The sequence below is a fragment of the Xyrauchen texanus genome, chromosome 11 (genome assembly GCF_025860055.1).
Source record: "Xyrauchen texanus isolate HMW12.3.18 chromosome 11, RBS_HiC_50CHRs, whole genome shotgun sequence".
In the NCBI taxonomy this organism is placed as follows: Eukaryota; Metazoa; Chordata; class Actinopteri; order Cypriniformes; family Catostomidae; genus Xyrauchen; species Xyrauchen texanus.
In genome coordinates this window covers 10,872,508-10,893,666 of record NC_068286.1, presented here as the reverse complement: position 1 = coordinate 10,893,666, position 21,159 = coordinate 10,872,508, and the positions used below count along the sequence as shown (strand labels likewise).

General features: G+C 37.6%; 1 protein-coding gene across 2 annotated transcripts in view; it reads left to right on the top strand.

Annotated features, from left to right (window-relative positions):
- Window positions 1-1,119: 1,119 nt before the first annotated feature.
- The window catches only part of LOC127651924 (rho guanine nucleotide exchange factor 7-like), a 45,710-nt gene continuing 25,670 nt past the window's right edge, over window positions 1,120-21,159 (top strand). For both annotated transcript variants that reach the window (XM_052137992.1, XM_052137991.1), the window contains exons 1-5: window positions 1,120-1,484; window positions 3,763-3,846; window positions 12,492-12,576; window positions 12,789-12,922; window positions 15,959-16,160. In XM_052137992.1, coding sequence (XP_051993952.1) covers window positions 1,320-1,484; window positions 3,763-3,846; window positions 12,492-12,576; window positions 12,789-12,922; window positions 15,959-16,160 — 670 coding nt within the window. In that variant the 5' untranslated portion in view covers window positions 1,120-1,319. The remainder of the gene's footprint in view (window positions 1,485-3,762; window positions 3,847-12,491; window positions 12,577-12,788; window positions 12,923-15,958; window positions 16,161-21,159) is intronic.

The window sequence follows — 21,159 nt, the reverse complement described above, 5'->3', positions numbered from 1 at the left end:
ATCCTTGTCTTGGTCAATTGTCTCATGAGATGTTTTTAAGTGTGGCCTATGTCACAAGGCAGGATTAAGCAGTTAGCTAGATAAGTTCAACTTAGTTTAAGTGAACTCTGAATTCGCGGTACAAGTAAAGTAGATTTCATCTGGGTTCCTCGCCAAAGTTACATACGCTAATCGGCTAACCTGCTCTGGGGCAGATTATGTTACCGATCAGAAATCTTATACAGATACTGGGCCAATCAGCTGTGAGCAATGTGATGGTCACTCCCCCCCCCCCCAGTATCTCTCACTTCAATGACACAATTTTATACATTTACAAAATAAGCTATTTATGATTATTATTTATTGCAAGAAATATATTTTGGCAGTCTTGCATTTGTTTAAAGACACTTTATTTTTCCACAAATAAAAGCGAGTGAGATCTTGCTCAATCAAAAAACAGTGATTACATACATTTCAAAGAAACTTTATTCAAGTGCAAAATTGATTTTTGTTTGCTCAAACTGAATTAATCTTTGCAAGAAGATACGTTGCTATACAAAATACATTTTAATGCACTCAGAATCATCTTGCGAGAGCAGAACATTTTTGTGTGCTCAAAATATAATTTTGCGCGCGCAGAAATGTGGCACAAATACAACTCCATTGTATTGACAGATGAAGCAGCGCACATGAAAATCCGGCAGGGGGCGCGATACATTTGATGTACAACACGACAAGGATTTGTCAACAGCGCTTGTTTTATCTCCTAAAACTGCATCCTTTGACTTTATAGAAGTATGCAGTCTGCAAAGCATAATATTGACTTTTATTCAAGAGTTCATTCAAACTGTTTAAATTGACTTACTACCCAATAGTTTGTATATGTCTCCACCCGTAGACGTGTGATATTAAATACATGGACTAATATGTCCTAATGTTGTTCTTTCACGTGCAGTGTAGTCTTGATAAATCCTTGATATTTAAATGTTTTTGTTACCCAAGTCTGAAAGGTATTGAGTGTCTCGCGTTGCATGAACAGGGTATCACATGGCGGGAAATTATTGTAGGTTGTTGGTTTTGGTTGGTTTATAACACAGTGACCAGCGGACATCCTGCCAGATGAAAGGAAGAGAACGAAACCGGACCTGCCAGATAAACCAAAACAAATCGTCATCTCTCACATCCAGGGGAGAGGAGGGATCAGATCCCTTGATCTGAATATCCTGCTGGTGTGGATAACACAGGATATCTGTTGTTTCAAGCGCCTTTTTCATTTACATTTTTGCCTTTTACTTCGCTTATGGGCTTATCTCTTTTGAGATTTGGCTGCATACGAAGTCATGAATTCGGCCGAACAGACCATCACATGGTTAATAACGCTAGGTGTCCTGGAATCACCCAAAAAGACGTTGTCGGATCCTGAAGGGTTTTTACAAGCATCCCTCAGAGATGGAGTGCTTTTGTGTAAACTATTGGAACGACTGCGACCCGGTTCGGTTCACACGGTAAGATACTGGCTTTTGAGCCCAGGTAGTTCAATATTTGTCAATTAGATCCAAACGCAAACATTAACGCGGTTGTTTTGTGAAGCCGATACTCACACACGACTCTGGTATTTGTCTGCTCGAGTCTCGAGAGCGCTCGGTCGGTGTCCGCGCGCTTTAGGAGAGATTTGTTTTCGCTGCACGCGCTAGAATTAATCAGCGGTAAATGTGTACATTATCATAAAGGTGTTTTTATGTTGTTGATTTTTTTCTTCTTTTTCCACACGTTATTTTTTAATCTAAGTTCTATAAATTTTCTGTCAAATAGGGATTAGTTAGAAATGATGTAAACATAAATGTTGTGACGGTGCAAGAGTGGTTAATGTGAATATTTAATAATCATAATTAAAATGTGATGAAATTAGTAAGATTTACGTGACAGCCAGTATATCAAAATTATCTTGGCGTTCATCCAAATGAGTCGCCGCCATTGACGAGAGAGAGAGAGAGTGGTCTTCAGCAATTCTGATCTTGTTTGTGTATTTATTTTTATATTTGTTAAATTGTTCAAATAAATTGAATTATAGATTAAGATGTAGTTCTGTTTTTACACAACCTCTGCTTTAGCAATATTGTATTGTTTACAGTCATGCCAATAAAGCCACTTTGAATTGAATTGAGAGAGAGAGAGAGAGAGAGAGAGAGAGAGAGAGAGAGAGAGAGAGAGAGAGAGAGAGAGAGAACAACTAAAATGTAAAGAAACAGCAAATCGCTTGTGGACTGGGGACAATTGTTTTGCACATTTTATCAATTATAAATAGTTTATTTGCCCACTAAGGCAGAGTAATTGACTGCATATGCATCTGCTTTAATGATATTTAATCAGGTGGATTGTCCTTTTGGCAGGGAATGTTACTTATTTTAATTGTACAGAATATCATTCTGAGATGCTATTTTTTCTCACCACAATTGTTCAGAGCAGTTATCTGAGTTACCCTAGACTTTGTAAGTTCAAACCAGTCTGGCCATTCTCTGTTGACACCTCTCATCAACAAGGCTTTTCCATCTGCAGAACAGCCCATCTGGCACCAACAATCATGCCATGGTCCAGATCACATTTTCTCCCCATTCTGATGGTTGATGTGAACATTAACTGAAGCTCCTGACCCATATCTGCTTGATTTTATGCACTGCTGCTAATCGATTGGCTGATTAGATAATCACATGGATGATTGTTGGTGCCAGACTGGCTGGTTTGAGTATTTCAGTAACTGCTGATTGGGCTTTTCACACACAACAGTCTCTAGAATTTACTCTAAATGGTGCCAAAAACTAAAAAAAACATACAGTGAGCAGCAGTTCTGTGGACGGAAACGCCCTGTTGATGAGAGTCCAACAGAGAATGGACTGACCGCTTTGAACTGCTACAGTCTACGGTAACTCAGATAACAGCTCTGTACAATTGTGGTGAGAAGAATATCATATCAGAATGCTATTTTGAGATGCGGGTTGGCGCTGTTTTGGCGGCACGAGGGGGACTTACACAATATTAGGCAGGTGGTTTTAATGTTGTGGCTGATCGGTGTGTGTATAGGCCTATATATGTATGTGTGTGTGTGTGTGTATGCATTGTAGCTTCGATAGAAATGATTAAATCTAAGGATTTATTTATATACAAAAATAATTGATATTGTGGACAACGTGGCTCTGTCAGAGTGCTTCAATTAGAGCTGGGAGTCGATTCCTCAAAGAATCGATTCTTCAAAATCACTTCAAAAGAATGCAAAAGACAAAACAATGTGCACAAGATAAGTACTGTGCATTCTAACGAATCAATACGATTCTAAATGTTATATTTCGCCTGTATTATCCGCTGCCAATTGCTGTGAAAGCGTTTATTAAATCGCATATGTTTAATAGACTGTGAGACTCTGAACAATGAAAGCTGCAATCAAATACCAGGTTCCATTATGGCCGTGTCCCACCCAAAAAATTGTTACATTGTATCAACAGTCAGTATCGCATTAATATAACGTTGTTAAGAAAGGTGAGGTGGTGTTTGCCTGTGCCAGCATGCCCCTCTCACTAAACCTAACCTTAAGCCATTAGAGCACGTCATTTCCGCTATTCTTCCGCCAACTTCCCGATGCAGAATAAGTGCCTTTTTTAAAGAGACGAGACGATGACCAATGACATTAGCAAATGTGACTTTCCCACATAATTTTGAATTTATTGTTCGAGCAACCTGTTTAAAAGTACTGCTCGGGAGTGGATTTATATCTGTCGGCTTTATTTTCAGATTCACCAGGACCCGCGGAAGGAGAGCGAGTGTTTGAGCAATATCAGAGAGTTTGTGAAAGGCTGTGTATTTTATCACATAGAGGTGAGTGCTGCATGATATTTGAGCTTCTGTTTTCAGTCCTGCATTTCATTTGCGTGCTCATTTATATTTCTGATCATCTATCCAGTGACTTGTTTGTGTGGTTTCGAGCAAATCAGGTCGCCAGGCTGAGTCTCAGCTGGAGTTGGGAGCAAACTAATCCTGTGTGTTTTGCTTTTAGTAAACATAATTGCACACAATGTAAGCAGAGTAAAGACTGAAATCATGGCAATGCTTTAATGTATTTTTTCTGCTCAGCTGCAACAATGTCTCTTTTGTAGCTGTGCAGCAATTTGCAGTCTTTTGTGTCACTTCAAAATCTACAATTATGCACATTGCATCACACAGACCTATCTGTATGTAGTCCATCTGTATTGTTGATGTTTATGGTAATTGTGTTTCTTTCTTCTGCAGAACACAAACAAAGATTTTTGAAGAATATCTAAGCTCTGCAGGGCCATACAAAGCAAGCGAATGGTGGCCAGAACTTTAAAGCTCCAAAAAGCACATACATGCAGTATAAAAGTAATCCACATGACTCCAGTGGTTTAATCCATGTCTTCTGATGTGATCCAGCTGGTTTTGGGTGAGAACAGACCAAAATGTTCCAAAACTGATTGGATCGCTTCAGAAGATATGGAGTAAACCACAAGAGTCTTGTAGATTACTTTTTCACTGCCTTCTTGTGATTTTTGAGGCTTTTAAAGTTTTGGCAAAATTTAACTTGCATTGTATGAACCTAATCTTTCTTTGTGTCCTCCAGAATATAGAAAGTTATACACACATGTGATGGCATGTTGGTGAGTAAAAGATGAGAGAATTCAAACTTTAGCTTGAACTATCCCTACTATTAACATGAACTGCTTGATTGCATATCATAAATGTCTAAAGTATTTTGAAATGGCAGAATTAACACTTTCCGTACAGTAATTAACAGGGCTGTAACTCCCTGTTATCTGTCATTGTCAGGTCATATTTAATCAAAGGCATTCAAATATTGTTGTTTTTTTGTTTTTTCAAGTTAAGCTGTTTGATAAAATGTTGCAGTGCTGCATAAAAGCATTGTATACTGTAAAGGTGACTCTGTTCATTCCGTATTCTGGCAGCTCATTCTCCATATAGAGCCCAAATGGGTTCTTGGAGTGAGATTGGATCCATATTCACCGGCACAGTATTTTTTATTGGGTAGGATTAGAGTCAGGGCTGTTGTGAAACCAATCAAAATACTTTCAGATTTGTTCAGACCAGCTCTGCCTTCTTCCCTGCAGTAATGGGTGTTGTGTTGGAACGGTCAATAGTAACTCTGTTTGCTATTGAACTGCACACTGCTTTCAAGCTATACAGAAGACGGCATGCTGCTTCTTGAAAAGGCATGAAGACAGTGCACAGTTCGCAGTCATAAATGATTCACATTATTATATGCACTAAATTGCCATGTGACCTATGATTTATTGCAATTCTTGACTGCAGGCTTTTGCGCTGTAATGAGAAGGCTGTGATTTTTAAAAAAAAAAAAAATTTTTCTTCTCACAAATGCAGTGCAGTCGTATGCCGTTTCGAACTTGACACCTTTCTCACCAACTGCTGTTTTGCCCAAAAAGCTCTACAAATCAAACTAATTTTTCTCACAAACTCGACTGCGTAATGTTTGGCATACTGATATTTTAACTCAGATATTTCTTTCCACAGTGTGAGTGTTGTCCTGCATGACATTTGTTGCTCTATATGAGTGCTGTTGTTTGGGACAGTTATGGCTTTGTGGGTGTGCGTTTCAGGAGTGCAAGTGTCTTCATTTCTAGCCAGCTGTGAGAGGTTAAGATTCTATTGTGGTGAATGGACTTTGATTTGAATGGGCAGAGCTGCTAGTTCATTAATGGTGCTGTGGGGATTGGCACAAGGCAAAGTGAAGAGACACACTTCACACTAAAACTGCTTTTTCAGAAGGTAGGGCTGGGAGCTTAGTTTAATCAGAAAGAGAGCCGAAGGGAATTTAGTTTCACTGCGGTGATGATGTAAGTTAGACTTATTTGTGAAAAGGTGATTAAAAAAAACATGTGTGAGTTTATTGGTTGCACATGGGAACTGAACTGTATATCAACAAATTACACCTATGAATAATGAATTTTGATGATGTCTTATGTGTTTTTCTTTTTTAAGACAATAGAGAATAGATGTCTTCTGATAGTGGATTTTGCAGATACCGATAACAAATATGGCGGAAAAGGCTGATAACCGATTAATCGGCCGGTAGTTCTTAAATTTTATTTATAGAGTGTAAAAACACGTATATTATATTAGTCTTTCCTTCCTGAGACGGGCACAGACATGGAGGCTTCAAGATTCCAAAATAAATAACATTTATTTGTGTTTACCACATTACATGAGGGCGCGAGTGCAGTGCTGGTGTTTCGGCACAGCGCGGCTCGGGTGAGAGACCGGTGGTTGTCCCATTCTGCCCTCACGCTGCATGGTTTAATCCCAATGGCTTGGCCATACTTGTATCCCAGTCCAGCAGTGGCAAAACAGTGATTACTTCATTGTTGAAATAAAACGCAAAGCTGAGCCCGATTGAGATGCTGGCAAAATTTGCACCACATAACGTAAAGCTTGGTCACACTTTAATTACAAAACAATCATTTTAATGTTACTTTATCATATTATCTTAACCCATGATAAAGGATTTCATTCAGCCCTTTGTAAAATGTTCCTGAGCTGGCAACGGGACCATGTATGAACTTGTAAAGCCTTGTCACTTTGATAAAACCGATATAAAACTAGCTAAAAATTTCAATTTCCTTTCAATTTGCCAAGTATAATATAAAAACAAAGAAAATGTAAAAAAAACAAACAAATGTGTCTTATTTTAAATTCTGCGACCAAATTAATTTTTTTCTGTCGATCCTGCTAGATGTCCATTATTTCTGTCACTCCGAGTCGCTCATCGTGGATAATGCATGTGCGCATGCGTACGTGAATTAAATTGTAATTTAGTTTTTTTATGTGGTAGTTTTTAATTAAATTATTAGATGACATGTTGTGTAATTTTATCAAATATTTTACGGTTAATTATTAAGTCAGTCTACCAAAAATGATTAGGTAAACTGAAGATCTTATATCCTTGGTTATATTTGAACCAATGTGCAGGAATTATTAATTAATACCCCAAATGATCAAATTACTATTCAACAACAAAAACGTTTGTTGACGATGTTATCGATAATGTCAACTAACCGTTTCAGCCCTAATTTTCAATACTTTGCACATTCAAATATGTAAAATTGCTGAAAAATATGAAAGCCATTTATTTCAATACACTGCATAAAACATTAAATAAAAACTTTATTCTATAAACCTGTGTGATCCATTAATAGCTGCTACTACTACATAGCATTTAAATGATATGCTTTGGCTTGTCATTTATATAAGACAACCAAAGACTACTTTACACAACTTATAAGTATGTGGTTTGATATGATACAACAATTAAAAAGCATTAAAACGAATACTTCAAATACATAAATGCATGTACAGATAAGTCAGAAACCATGGTTGTACTGTAGTTAATAAAATCTTATTTTTAATTTTAAAATAACTTTTACTAAATCGTATACAGTACCTCACTAGCTGATTAATTACCAAAATCACAAGCAGTATTGGGCAAGAACAAACAAAATAAGGTGATTATTAGGCGAGAAGGATAACAAGTATATAATCATACATATTCAGTTATTTTTATGACGCTGCCAACCAGTTGTGAACGTTGTATTACGCTTTGTTGAATATATTTATAAATGCAACTATAAGCTGTGCTTCACTTACATTTTAATTAATACCTTACATTGAAATGCTTTTCTTGACATCATCATGGTGAAAATACACCGATCGCTCTGGGTGTGGGCTCCTGCGTGATGAACTCTGGGATACACTTATCCTGCTCCAAAGCAGCTAGTGTGGGTTAAGTGCACTGAGATTTCAGACATGGGACAGTCTTGAATACTTAGTGCCGTGTGCATTTGCACTTAAAGAAAAGTTCACCTGTAGAGCGGAGGAGGGCCGGGCTGGAACAACGCACGACCGGTCCCCAATCAGCCTGATGGGGGCGCCCGAGGGATATAGGTGGCCTGTGACGACGGTTCGAGAGAGAGAATGACATGCAGCTGCTCTGTGTTTATGTTTGTGCGTTTTTGGTTCAGTTTATTATTAAAACTATTTTTATATTGTCAAGCCGTTTCTCGATGAATCCTTTCCCTTAACCGCTTTACATCACCCAAAAATGTAAATTCTCACATTCTCTCATTTACCCTCATGCAATCCCAGATGTGTCTTTTTTTTTTTCTTATGCAGAACACAAAGATTTTTAGAAGAATATCTCAGCTCTGTTTGTCCATATAATGCAAGTGAATGGTAGCCAGACCTTAGAAGTACCGAAAAGGAGAGCTAGTTTTGCTTGTGATGGGTTCAGAGAGCTGGGCGTATGTGTCCAGATGGTCCAGAGACCAGCAGGTAGCCTGAGAACAAGCAACACACACAATTTCTCTTATGTTGATTAGCAGAATCACATTCAGTCAAGCAAAAACAATCATGGAATATTTCAAGAAGCAAAAAAAACTCTACCAAGGGGTGTTTGTGTGTGTAAATGTTGTGTGTCCGCAAAAGGAAATATCACCTCAGTTGTATTGATAAGTATGATCATCATTAGAGGAATAATCATTGTTCAATACAAGTTGAGCTCAATTGACCGCATTTGTGGCGTAAAATTGATTACCACAAAAAATCCTTTTGACTTGCCCCTCCTTTAAAAAAAATACAAAAAAATCTGGGTTGCAGTGCGGCACTTACAATCGAAGTGAATGAGGCCAATTTTTTAAATATTAAAATACTCACTTTTTCAAAAGTATAGCCACAAGATACAAACAATATGTGTGTAAAAATGATTTTATTGTGATGAAATCACTTGCTAAACTTTTCTATGTAAAGTTTGCAAACCCTAAAATGACTGTAAAAATTACAATTTAAACAACTTTACAGCTCAAATAATGCATGAGTTTTAACAGAAGAATTAATGATAGTGCTTTTATAAACGTATAAGCTTCAAATTTCTGCTTTTAAACCGTCCAAAAATTGCCCCATTCACTTCAAGTGCCTCACTGTAACCTTGATTCTTGCTTTTTTTTTTTTTTTAAAAGAAAAGTATGCACAAGTTTAAATGAATAGTTGTGGTAATCAACATTATGCTACAAATGCCGTCGATTGAGCTTAACTTGAATTGAACCCAGAATATGCTTTAATGTTTCTATTATGTTACCTGCCAATTCCGTCTCACACAGTAAAATCAGTAAGGAAAAAAAAATTGGCCATGGAAATGAAATGCTATTGAAGATGCTCATGCTTCTTTATGAATGATTGTTTCTGTTCTGCTGTTTTGTATATGGCTTCCAGGGTTTTTCCTGGCTGATGAGGCGGAGGTTGTACCATACTGATAAAAAAAGTGACGTTAAAAACATGTGAACATTGGCTGTGCGTTAATACACTCCTAATGACCCGGCAACTGAATAATAGTGTTAATTTTGTCATCTGGTTTTTTTATTTAGTTTCAGTCCTGTGTCAAATGTCCTTTTTAGTTTTTATCATATTTAGTCAACCTTATCCTATTATTTATTTTAGTCAAGTTTTAGCTGACAAAGTCTGGGCATTTTATTGTAGTTTTAATCACTGAACACTGTAAACATTTTAGCCATAAGAGTATTATTGATAAGCATTTGCCAATCTTGTCTATCCAAAACCTATATATATATATATATCAATATCAATCAGTTCGAGATTTATTATGAGGGCTTGTTTAAGGGCCCGTCCGTGTACACCTGCGTCAGACATGCTTGTGTAGCGTCTCTGGTGCGTTGCGTCATAAACATAACATTTTTAAGTGTCAAGTTAAATATAGTTTAATACTTAGAAAACATCTTGAGATCCCTTTGTTCGAATTTGCACTCCAAGTGTTTTTAACGCAAGCACATAATGTGTTTTCTTCACTGTATAAACTGTGCATTGCCACACAGCTGAAATTTCAATTACTGCCCTCTGGAGTAAACAGTTGGTACTACAAGCTTGCATTTCTCAGGAATCTTTCATATTATGGTCCGGGGGCATTGTGATTAATTGCAGTAATTTTTTAATGCGTTATATTTTTATAAAATTAATTGCACTGAATTAACACGTTAAATCGACAGCCCTAATTATATATATATATATATATATATATATATATATATATATATATATATATATACAGTGAGGAAAATAAGTATTTGAACACCCTGCTATTTTGCAAGTTCTCCCACTTGGAAATCATGGAGGGGTCTGAAATTGTCATCGTAGGTGCATGTCCACTGTGAGAGACATAATCTAAAAAAAGAAAATCCAGAAATCACAATGTATGATTTTTAACTATTTATTTGTATGATACAGCTGCAAATAAGTATTTGAACACCTGTCTATCAGCTAGAATTCTGACCCTCAAAGACCTGTTAGTCTGCCTTTAAAATGTCCACCTACACTCCATTTATTATCCTAAATTAGATGCACCTGTTTGAGGTTGTTAGCTGCATAAAGACACCTGTCCACCCCATACAATCAGTAAGAATCCAACTACTAACATGGCCAAGACCAAAGAGCTGTCCAAAGACACTAGAGACAAAATTGTACACCTCCACAAGGCTGGAAAGGGCTACGGGGAAATTGCCAAGCAGCTTGGTGAAAAAAGGTCCACTGTTGGAGCAATCATTAGAATATGGAAGAAGCTAAACATGACTGTCAATCTCCCTCGGACTGGGGCTCCATGCAAGATCTCACCTCGTGGGGTCTCAATGATCCTAAGAAAGGTGAGAAATCAGCCCAGAACTACACGGGAGGAGCTGGTCAATGACCTGAAAAGATCTGGGACCACCGTTTCCAAGGTTACTGTTGGTAATACACTAAGACGTCATGGTTTGAAATCATGCATGGCACGGAAGGTTCCCCTGCTTAAACCAGCACATGTCAAGGCCCGTCTTAAGTTTGCCAATGACCATTTGGATGATCCAGAGGAGTCATGGGAGTAAGTCATGTGGTCAGATGAGACCAAAATAGAACTTTTTGGTCATAATTCCAATAACAGTGTTTGGAGGAAGAAGAATGATGAGTACCATCCCAAGAACACCATCCCTACTGTGAAGCATGGGGTGGTAGCATCATGCTTTGGGGGTGTTTTTCTGCACATGGGACAGGGCTGACTGCACTGTATTAAGGAGAGGATGACCGGGGCCATGTATTGCAAGATTTTGGGGAACAACCTCCTTCCCTCAGTTAGAGCATTGAAGATGGGTCGAGGCTGGGTCTTCCAACATGACAATGACCGAAGCACACAGCCAGGATAACCAAGGAGTGGCTCTGTAAGAAGCATATCAAGGTTCTGGCGTGGCCTAGCCAGTCTCCAGACCTAAACCCAATAGAGAATCTTTGGAGGGAGCTCAAACTCAGTGTTTCTCAGCGACAGCCCAGAAACCTGACTGATCTAGAGAAGATCTGTGTGGAGGAGTGGGCCAAAATCCCTCCTGCAGTGTGTGCAAACCTGGTGAAAACATACAGGAAACGTTTGACCTCTGTAATTGCAAACAAAGGCTACTGTACCAAATATTAACATTGATTTTCTCAGGTGTTCAAATACTTATTTGCAGCTGTATCATACAAATAAATAGTTAAAATCATACATTGTGATTTCTGGATTTTTTTTTTTTTAGATTATGTCTCTCACAGTGGACATGCACCTACGATGACAATTTCAGACCCCTCCATGATTTCTAAGTGGGAGAACTTGCAAAATAGCAGGGTGTTCAAATACTTATTTTCCTCACTGTATATATATTACACAGGCAATTTATTGTTGTTGTCTTTTTAGTGTTATTTTACACATAAGATTGATCTTATCATGATGATCTCATGATGATAACGTTGCGGGCTGCAGACAGCGGGGGTGAGAGTGTTAGAGTGCGATTCAGCCGGCAGAACTTTAAATCTCTCCCGGTCTCGTATCCCGCTTTGATTGGGTCACTTCTACGACTGGTTGAAGCAGCTCTGACCGCACAGAGAATGACGGTTTTGGAGTTTGTGCTTATTTACTTAGTCACGCTTTAATTAAGGATGAAATAAAGATGTATTGCCAAGTTGTGATCTGTGTTTCTATGAGACACTCGAGCTGCAGCACGTCTCGTCTCGCGTGTCATCATAATAGTTTTATATGATCTCACGTTATGTTAAACGACATCAAGCGACTATTCGTCAACAGAATTATTTTATTATTATTGTCTAGATTTGTAGTTACAAATGACAATCCACTGAGTGCAACGTTTGTTAGTGTTTTCCATGAAGACACCCTCCAGATTTTTGTAGACAGCTAGAGGCAGCACAAAATTTTATAGAGGCAGCCGCCTAGTAATTCTCTATGCAGGAAAAACCTGGTTTCTTTGTTTGCATATGTAGCACTAAATGGCAGAAGTTGCAATCCACCCTCTCCTAAAACTGTCTGTCCAAATGTAGATTTAGGCCTGAAGCTTTTCAACATTAATTCATGAACCATCCGGCAATTTGTAATTCTGAAAATGTTCTCTCTGCAGGTATTTGAGGCCAGTGAGCTACTTCAGGGCCAGAACTTCACCAAGGTCTTGAATTGCTTGGTTGCTCTCAATAAAGCAACTTCAGGTAAGAAGTGTCTAAAACAACTACAGTAATCACTCAGTGGATTATGTGTTGTTTGACAAGTTAAGTTTCTGGGGTGCTTTTTGTTTATTAGCAGCATTGACCGGCTGTAGATATGTGCAGTAGAGGTGTTTGTGTATATTAATGGTATTCTTTTACTCTAGACATTGAGTGATTGGGCATTTATTTTGTGGATTATTACTCTTTGGTTGTAGATTGCAGTGGTGGGAGCGATTCTGTGTGTCTTCGTAACTCGTCTTCTCTCAGGATCAAGTCCTTTGACTCCATCAACTGTCTGTCCACTCACAGTAGATCCTCCAGACACAAGTACAACCAGTTTCGTAGTCTGGTGAGCATCACAACCATTCCAGATCAAAAAGAACCAGCCAGATTAAAACCTGTTAAATTCAATTTAAGTTCTGTTGGTGAAATAAGAGTTTGATATTATTGAGGGCTATTACACCAAACATGGTTTTGTGTCTGTTCGCACTGCTTTTTATTTTTGCTATGTTTATTTACGCTAGATGTATGTCGTTGACTAGAGGTCGACCAATAGTGGATTTTGCCGATACCCATTGGGTGGAAAAGACAATAACTGACTAATCTGCCAATAGTTTGTTCAAATCAATCTATATTATAATAAAAAAATATCTTATTCATTCCTTTCTATAAAGGGCACAGAAATTGAATGCAGAATGAATAAAATAACAAAAGCAGTTTGTCATCCAAAATCCTAATAATAAAGTGGGACTTTTTAGAACCCGGAAATACACTGGTGTCTCTTATTTTTAAATGACAGATTTTGATCCCTGACAATGCTATATAGGTAAGTATTTACCTGAATGAAGCTTTTTACAGCATATAGATTCACCAGATGAGGTTTCTTGATAAGTAATTGTGACAAAGTCTCTGACTTTCTTGAGTTCTTTATGAAGGAGGAAGCGGAAGCCAGGTGAACAATCCAACATGAGTTTTATTTCTACACTTTTCATCGTCAATCAGCCAACTTCTTTTCAGCATAAATTAAAATGCATGAGCACACAGTCAGCGTTGTGCGTCTCTCTCTCCTCTGACAGTCTGGACGCCCTTTTATCGTCCTGCAGCTCTCTACAGCAGTTAGAGATAATTTCCCACCGGTATCAATCCTTAACGTTCTCCTTCTCCTGGCCTGGCCTCGCTCTCCACAGACGTCGCTTGGCCACGCCACATCACAGTAATTAAAAAAAAATAGGGGAAAAAAATTTAAATTAAATATTAGGGATGCACCGAAATGAAAATTCTGGGCCGAAACCGAAACCGAAAATCCAGGATGCACTTGGCCGAAAACCGAAACCGAAATTTTTACCTATTTAAAAAAAAAAACATGTTGTGTATAATTGTATTAATTTTATACTTTTTCATTAATTTCATGAATTTAATTAATCTGAATTGAAAAACTACAAACCAATAAAATAAAATCAAACTTTTATTGAAAGTAGCACAACAAAATTGGACAAAAAATATATTAAAACTATATTAAATATTATTCTTCTTTCAGTTCTGTAAAAATCAAATTTTACAGATTTTATTAACAATTATCCAAATAATGTAAAGTTTTAGAAAACTATTATATGCACAACAACAGTCAAGTAATGAACTTAGCTAGCATCTTTCAAAAAGTTTAAATATGCAACAGTAATTTTAATTAAAACAAAAAGGCAGAACACAGAATGGCAGAGGGCCTCTATTCCACTGATCTATATAATATATAATTATATATATATAGATCAGTGCTCTATTCTGTTTATGTAAACGTATGTACACTTTAAGTGAAAATGATTGTGCAAAACAGCAGTAATTGAACTAAATCCAACCTCAACTGTAAACGACAGATGTATCCTCAAGTGAAGAACAAGTGTAATGTAATTGCTATTCACATCATATTGGACCGCTTTCTATTTAACTACAAGTGACAGGTTTCTCTTCAAGAACAAAAGTTGCTAAACTTTCTGACAGTCTCTCCTGTCAGAAAGCTCATCAAGAACATGAGATGCTGCACTGAACAGTCTCTCACTCTCTGTGCTGGTGCTTGGGCAGATAAATACCTGTGCGCAATCCGCGCAAGCAAAGGAAATCGGTGTTTGTTTATGCGCCCGTAGTCAAGGAGATTGTCGCTTCTGGCGTAGTTCAGCTATACGTCTCAAGTTGTGGTGTAGCTGCGCTAGTTGTGACATTTTCCTGTAGAATCTCTTGCTGTATTCTGTATATATATATCTTGAAAGTTCTGCTGAATAAACACTGCAGATCGCAAATTTGATGTCCTTATCAGAAACTTTGAAAAATTTCCACACCGCTGACATGATCGGCCTTTGTTTGGTAGCGCCGTTGTGGAATTATCTAACAGCTGTGATAAGGGCTGCATCGATCCAGATTGAAATCTGAGCACTGAGGGGCGGGGCGAGGAGGTATATATTTTCGGCTCATATTTTCGGCCTTTTTTCTCTTTCGGCCGAAAACCGAAAGTGCCATTTTCGGCCGAAAATTTTCGGCGGCCGAAATTTCGGTGCATCCCTATTAAATATCGGCAACTAATGGCATATATTTTTTTCAGATAACTGATAGTTTTGGGACCAATTAATCAGTTAAACCAATATATCGGTCTAACTCTATCTTTGACCATTTCGCCACATCTGGTTTTTTCAGCATATCATGTAGGAGCACGTGGTTTTCAGGATGGTGTGTCAAGTTAAAGGTGCTGTAAGCAGTTTTAGCCATTCTGGAACTTGCACCAATCGGAGCTGTTGATTAGCCACACCCCCACTTAAACTCAGCACTCCGAAGTAGGGATGTGCCATGGTTGTCAACTAATTGACTAGTCATCCAACAGCTAACAAGTCAATTAGTGTGATCGACTACTAGCATTAATATTTTTTGCTGGCGGTTTTAATGAGAGAAGCAATTCTCAAATTAATTGTGCAAAGCAGCTTCTTGGAGAGCGTTTTTGCATGACGGTAGCTTGCTGAGCTTAAGAGGGAATATTAGACAGCACAGTAAAACAAAGAAGTTTCCTCTCTTTAATGCTTTAAGTATAGGCCATTTATGCCCCGCTGCTGCTTTAGCCATGAAAGTGTCGCATCAACAATACATTACAAGACAATCATTGTCGAACGTTAAGACTGATTTGAGACTGTTGTATTAGAGCAGATGGAGGGTTTTTATATGCCACTGATGTACAGTAAGTGAATTTAAATTTTTTTTTTTTTTAGAACTCTATTATTTAATTCTTTGGGAGTGAAACTTTAGTTTTTTTATTTAGTGAATAATATATTTAGTGCTTCTTTAAATTGAGACATTATTTTTTTTATTCCCACCTTCACTCTCTTTGTCTCTATTACTCTCTCTATAGGACATGTCTGAAAACAGTGGCCTTCATGTGCTGGTGAAAGCAAAGTTTAACTTCCAGCAATCCAATGAGGACGAGTTGTCCTTCAGTAAGGGTGACATCATCCAGGTGACACGCCAGGAGGAGGGCGGCTGGTGGGAGGGGACTCTCAATGGCAAGGCCGGCTGGTTCCCTAGCAACTATGTCAAAGAGATCAAAGGCTCTGGTTAGTGTTTGTCACTTTGAAACATTTAAAAGGTTTTGTTGCATTGTCATTTGTTGCAACTTATGTGGTTATTAATTCGAAATTAGCTTTTGTTACTTAGACACCACAGACTGCCACTGAAAACAGAGGAGATGAAGAGAAGAGTTTTATAGACTCCATTTACCTGCCGACTTCCTTCTGTGTAATAGTGCTAATGTAACATGTTCTTGAAAGACCTGCTGACTGTATAAATACACTAGGAATCTAACCAGACTGCTACAGACATCTGCGTTTTAGGCTCTAAACATTTTAGCCCTATTAGAAATATTTGGGTGATTTTAAAAGCTTCATTTTATATGGACTTTTTGAGATGTTATGAGTTAAGCATGTGAAATATGCCCACACTCATGGGTCCATTGAAAAGGTGATTAAAAGAAGACTTACAGGCTTAAGGAAACTGTACCAGAAAAGAACTGAAAGGCTGTTGTCCACAAAATCTAAAAACAGTAAGATTATGTCAACATTACAGGCATACCAGGGAGAAAAGTTGTGCACATCCCACCCAAAATGGGTACAGGTGCCAAACACAATGCAGCAAACTTAGAATAGAATAAATGTTCGCACATTTCATCTGAAGACCTTAAAGAGAGCTGTAAAAGGCCCTGCACACTTCATATGAAATCAAAGAGCGAACAGATGTGAAGTCATTTAGAACAACATTTGGCCAAAAAGAAGGTGTTTTTGAGTTTGTTTCAGTGGTTTGTAACAGCTCGCCAGCGCAAACATTGAGGAAAACGTCTTACCGGCTGCTAAACCCCTTTTTTACTGGTATTGGTCCACATCATCAGTAGGTGTGACAAGAGGTCGACCGATTAATCGGCCGATTTTTTGGCATTTTTTACATAATCGGCATCGGCCAATATCCACGCATATCAAGCCGATTATTAGGCAGGCGCATCTGTGGGCAGCCTAGTGTTGTTGTGGAACACGTGTTGGACGCCCACTGCCCCTAGAGTCATTTTCCAGCAGAGTGAGCAGACCTCATCCAGTGCCTAAGGAAGGAGCTAAGTTCCTTGGAGAAAACAGTAAGGATTACATTTGTATAACTTCTTTAGATTTAATTAAAAACTTTTGATATGTTACTGCCAACTTCAAGAAAAAACGTGACAAACGCGATAGTTGACATGACGTTCGGCTACTTTTGATATTGATATTGTAGTTGAAGTTGCATTATCACAGCAGAAGGGTTGCTATCATGTCACAATAAGTAAGCAAGAATTTTGCAATTACAGACAGTGAATCTGAGACTTTTATTTGTTCTGTTTGTGTGTCTTATATTTGAGAGGGTTGTCACTCAATGCAGAGAAATAAGTAATAAAAATATACCAAAGCACTATAGGCTATTGAAGGACTGGCTTTGGTAAGCTCGGACGTTATCGGTTCTGCTGTCGGTACTGGAGAAATTAAGAAAATACATTCTTTATTGCTATAAAGAGAAATTAATTTTATCTCTCCAGCCATTTCCATGTATAATAATATGAAACCATTTGTCTGTGATGCAATTTAGCTATTCGCAGTGTGAGAGAGAGATATCGATATCTCACGCGGTGCCACAGCGAGCACAAAACGAGCCCAACACAGCCCAGCTTAATGAGTGACAGAACTAAACATTCAAACGTAGCCTGGTTTAGATCTGTGATTATTAGTCTGATTTTATTTTAGATTTTGCCTTCCAAAGATTATAAAAAGAATATTTATACATAAGCCGCATTCTGTCTAGCACAACTTCCTTCCCTTCACAGCGGTGCACTGACATTCCTCCCTAAAACTCAAACTTAACGTCAGAATCAGCACGATCGGTGATTGTTGTAAAATGCTACTGTTGCTAAATTGCGGGACGCGTTTAATAATAAAAAGAGGGCAAGAGATACCGGTCCCAAGGCGGCGTGCGCTCCGAAACACACCGCAACGAGACAAGCAAATAGGCTACTTTGGGTTTCATGCGTCTAAACGATCAACTATACACAAAAATATGTGAGAATTCACTTAAACACAGTTTATGTCTTAAATGGATGTAGTTATGGAAATAGTTGGGGAGAAAATATGCTGCATCAGGAGCCTATTAGATCTGAACTCGTTCTTAAAGGGGAAGCTGTCTATTAAACATGTGACGATTGAGTCATTACTGCGAATCAAACAACAAAAGGTAAAGAGAAAATCACTTACAGCTCTTGAATGAATAACTTCTGCATTAATAAGCATTACTCTATCTATGATAAACTATGCAGTGTTATTTTACAATTGATTACTTTATTAGATTTCTTTTTAGACCACACCTGAACAGTTAATGTTAGTAGACCTTCCTGAAATTAAATCACTGTGCCTATATAACGTTTATCTTTGTTTAATATATATATATATATATATATATATATATATATATATATATAGATATACTAAGAACGTTAAAGTACCGGATCGATAAGCAGTATCGGTAAGATAGTAATACCATTAAAACCTTAACGATACCCATCCCTAGTTATGCCTGTGCTTCTCTTGGATGCTCTGAATATTGGATTACGTGTCTGGATTGCCCCTTAATTAAAGCTGCATTTGGATCTCAACCTTCGGTGTCTCGGAGCAGTTCGTAACACCTGCTTTGTTTATTTAATATATTTGTTATACATTATTTATACAATATGTTTTTACATTATACATTTTTAATTTAAGTATACAAGTGCAGATTGGTCAAGTGTTCAATAAATGTATTTGTTGAGAAATGTTGTCTATCTTAAGTAATTATTTGTGTTACATTTTATCTTTCAAATAAAAGGTTCAAATAAGAGGTTAAAAACAAGCACATATCGGCCAAATATCGGCCAAAATAAATCGGCAGCATTAATCGGCCATCGGCCCACCCGGATTTCAAAAGATCGGCATCGGCCTGAAAAAAACAATATCGGTCGACCTCTAGGTGTGACCTGGAGCGCCACCTACTTTCAGGTTGACAGCGTGAGTTTTTAGTGAGTTGGTGCAAACTTGCCTACTGTATGATCGTCCGTTTAGAGAATTTTTTTTAGAACATCTTTACAATAAGATTCCATTTGTTAACATTAGTAAATGCATTAGGTATCATGAACAAACAATTAATGTATTTGTTACATTATTGGTTAATCTTTGTTAGTGTTGGTTAACAAAAATACAATTGTTCATTGTTGGTTATTGTTAGATTATAGTGCATTAACTAATGTTAACTATAGCAACATTTGATTTTAAAAATGTATTAGTATATGTTGAAATTGACATTAATATTATTAAATGCTTTAAGTATTGTTCTTTGTGAGTTCATGTTAACTAGTATTAACAAATGGAACCTAATTGTGAAGTGTTACCTTCTTTTCTTTAATTAGTCTACAAAAGGATTCAAATATACTTAAATACTCTTAGGTGCCCATTCAGCCTACTCACACACTGTTTTATATGCTGCTTTACTCGCATGACATGTGCAGCGAAAGCCATTCACACATCTGCCCACTTCTACACATTTACACTCTTTTACTCAACCATCTTTGCCATAGTATCAGTGTCATCTTAAATTACAATAACAGCGTGCAATCAGCACATATTATGGTATAGCGTGATAGCACATTAGCACCATGTATGCAAAATGTAAACATTACAAATTACACGTTATGTACTGCATGTATATTACTTTAAATCATCTTGAATAGTTAATACAGTGTCTTTTACTGATCCTGTGTAAACTTGATGTTTTACATGTAGTCTTGAGCATCTTAATATTTAAATGGTCCTCTAAACACTTCTAACAATCTGAATGTTTGCAAACAGTATGTCAAACTTCATTTTTGGCTCTGAGCGAAGAAGCCCTTTACCATGAGTGTGCCGAGCGGGCGATACTTAATTCGTTTTGGAGTGGTTTGCAAGAATTTTTTCTTTTATTTTTCAAAGCTCCCGTTAAATTCAGACCATCTCATAGGTCCCCCCCATCACATGCAACATGGTTGCTTAATGAATGCTAATCGGTCGTGGTTCACTCTATTTGACCTTTTTATGCAATTCCAAATGTATCTAGCCGTTAAACATTAATAGTCTGTACAATTACGATACTAATAAAATAATGTATCTATGCTGCACATCAAATCTGTCTTTAAAAGAATGCCTGCACAAAATGCAGAGGCAAGTTGTGGTCCGATTATGTGGATAGGCTACATGCTGGACGAAGGCGGGCTACAATCACATTATCTAGGTCTTTTAGTCCAACTTCGCAAAAGTCGGTCTGGGGCGATTTTCAGTCGGTTTACATTTTAAAAAGACTAACTGTTTTTTTAGTCTGACTGGAATATAAACATATTTGATTGACTAGTAGTCAGTAACTTCTTCCACTAGTCAATTATTCAGTGCAACCCCCAGTCTGTACTGAGACATGTATCTTGAAAAAATTAACCTGATTCCAAAACCTTATATCAGTACATGCACATAGTAGGATAAACAAACCCCCCCAGACCATTATTGTTCTCCATTCCAAACATAAATAGAATGTACACCCCATTATACCACACAGATGCTTCCCACACATGCGTGGGAAAACAGCCTTAATGTGTATTCAGCTCCAGCTTGAATGGAAATGCTTTAGCATGACATAAAAGCCTTAACATCCAGGGCTGAATAGGAAGGAAACGCCATCTTTAAACAAAGACAGGAACTGCTGCAACCAGAAGAATCCACTACCTCTATCCTCTGAATATGGCTCCACACTCCTTTTCACTCCATACTTTTGAGCGCAATTAGCGAACCAGACTCTCTTATATTATTTAGTTGTATTTTTCAAAAAGCTCAGTTTTCCCTTACAAAAACGCCAATTCAGTGTGGGTGGAAGGTCAAAACGGAGAGAAAAAGATACAAACGAAAACGTGACTGTGGACGTGATGGAACGGCATGCTAAAAAAGTGTACCCTAAATTTAAGTTTGAGAAACAGTAATAGTGATGCTTGCCTTAGCA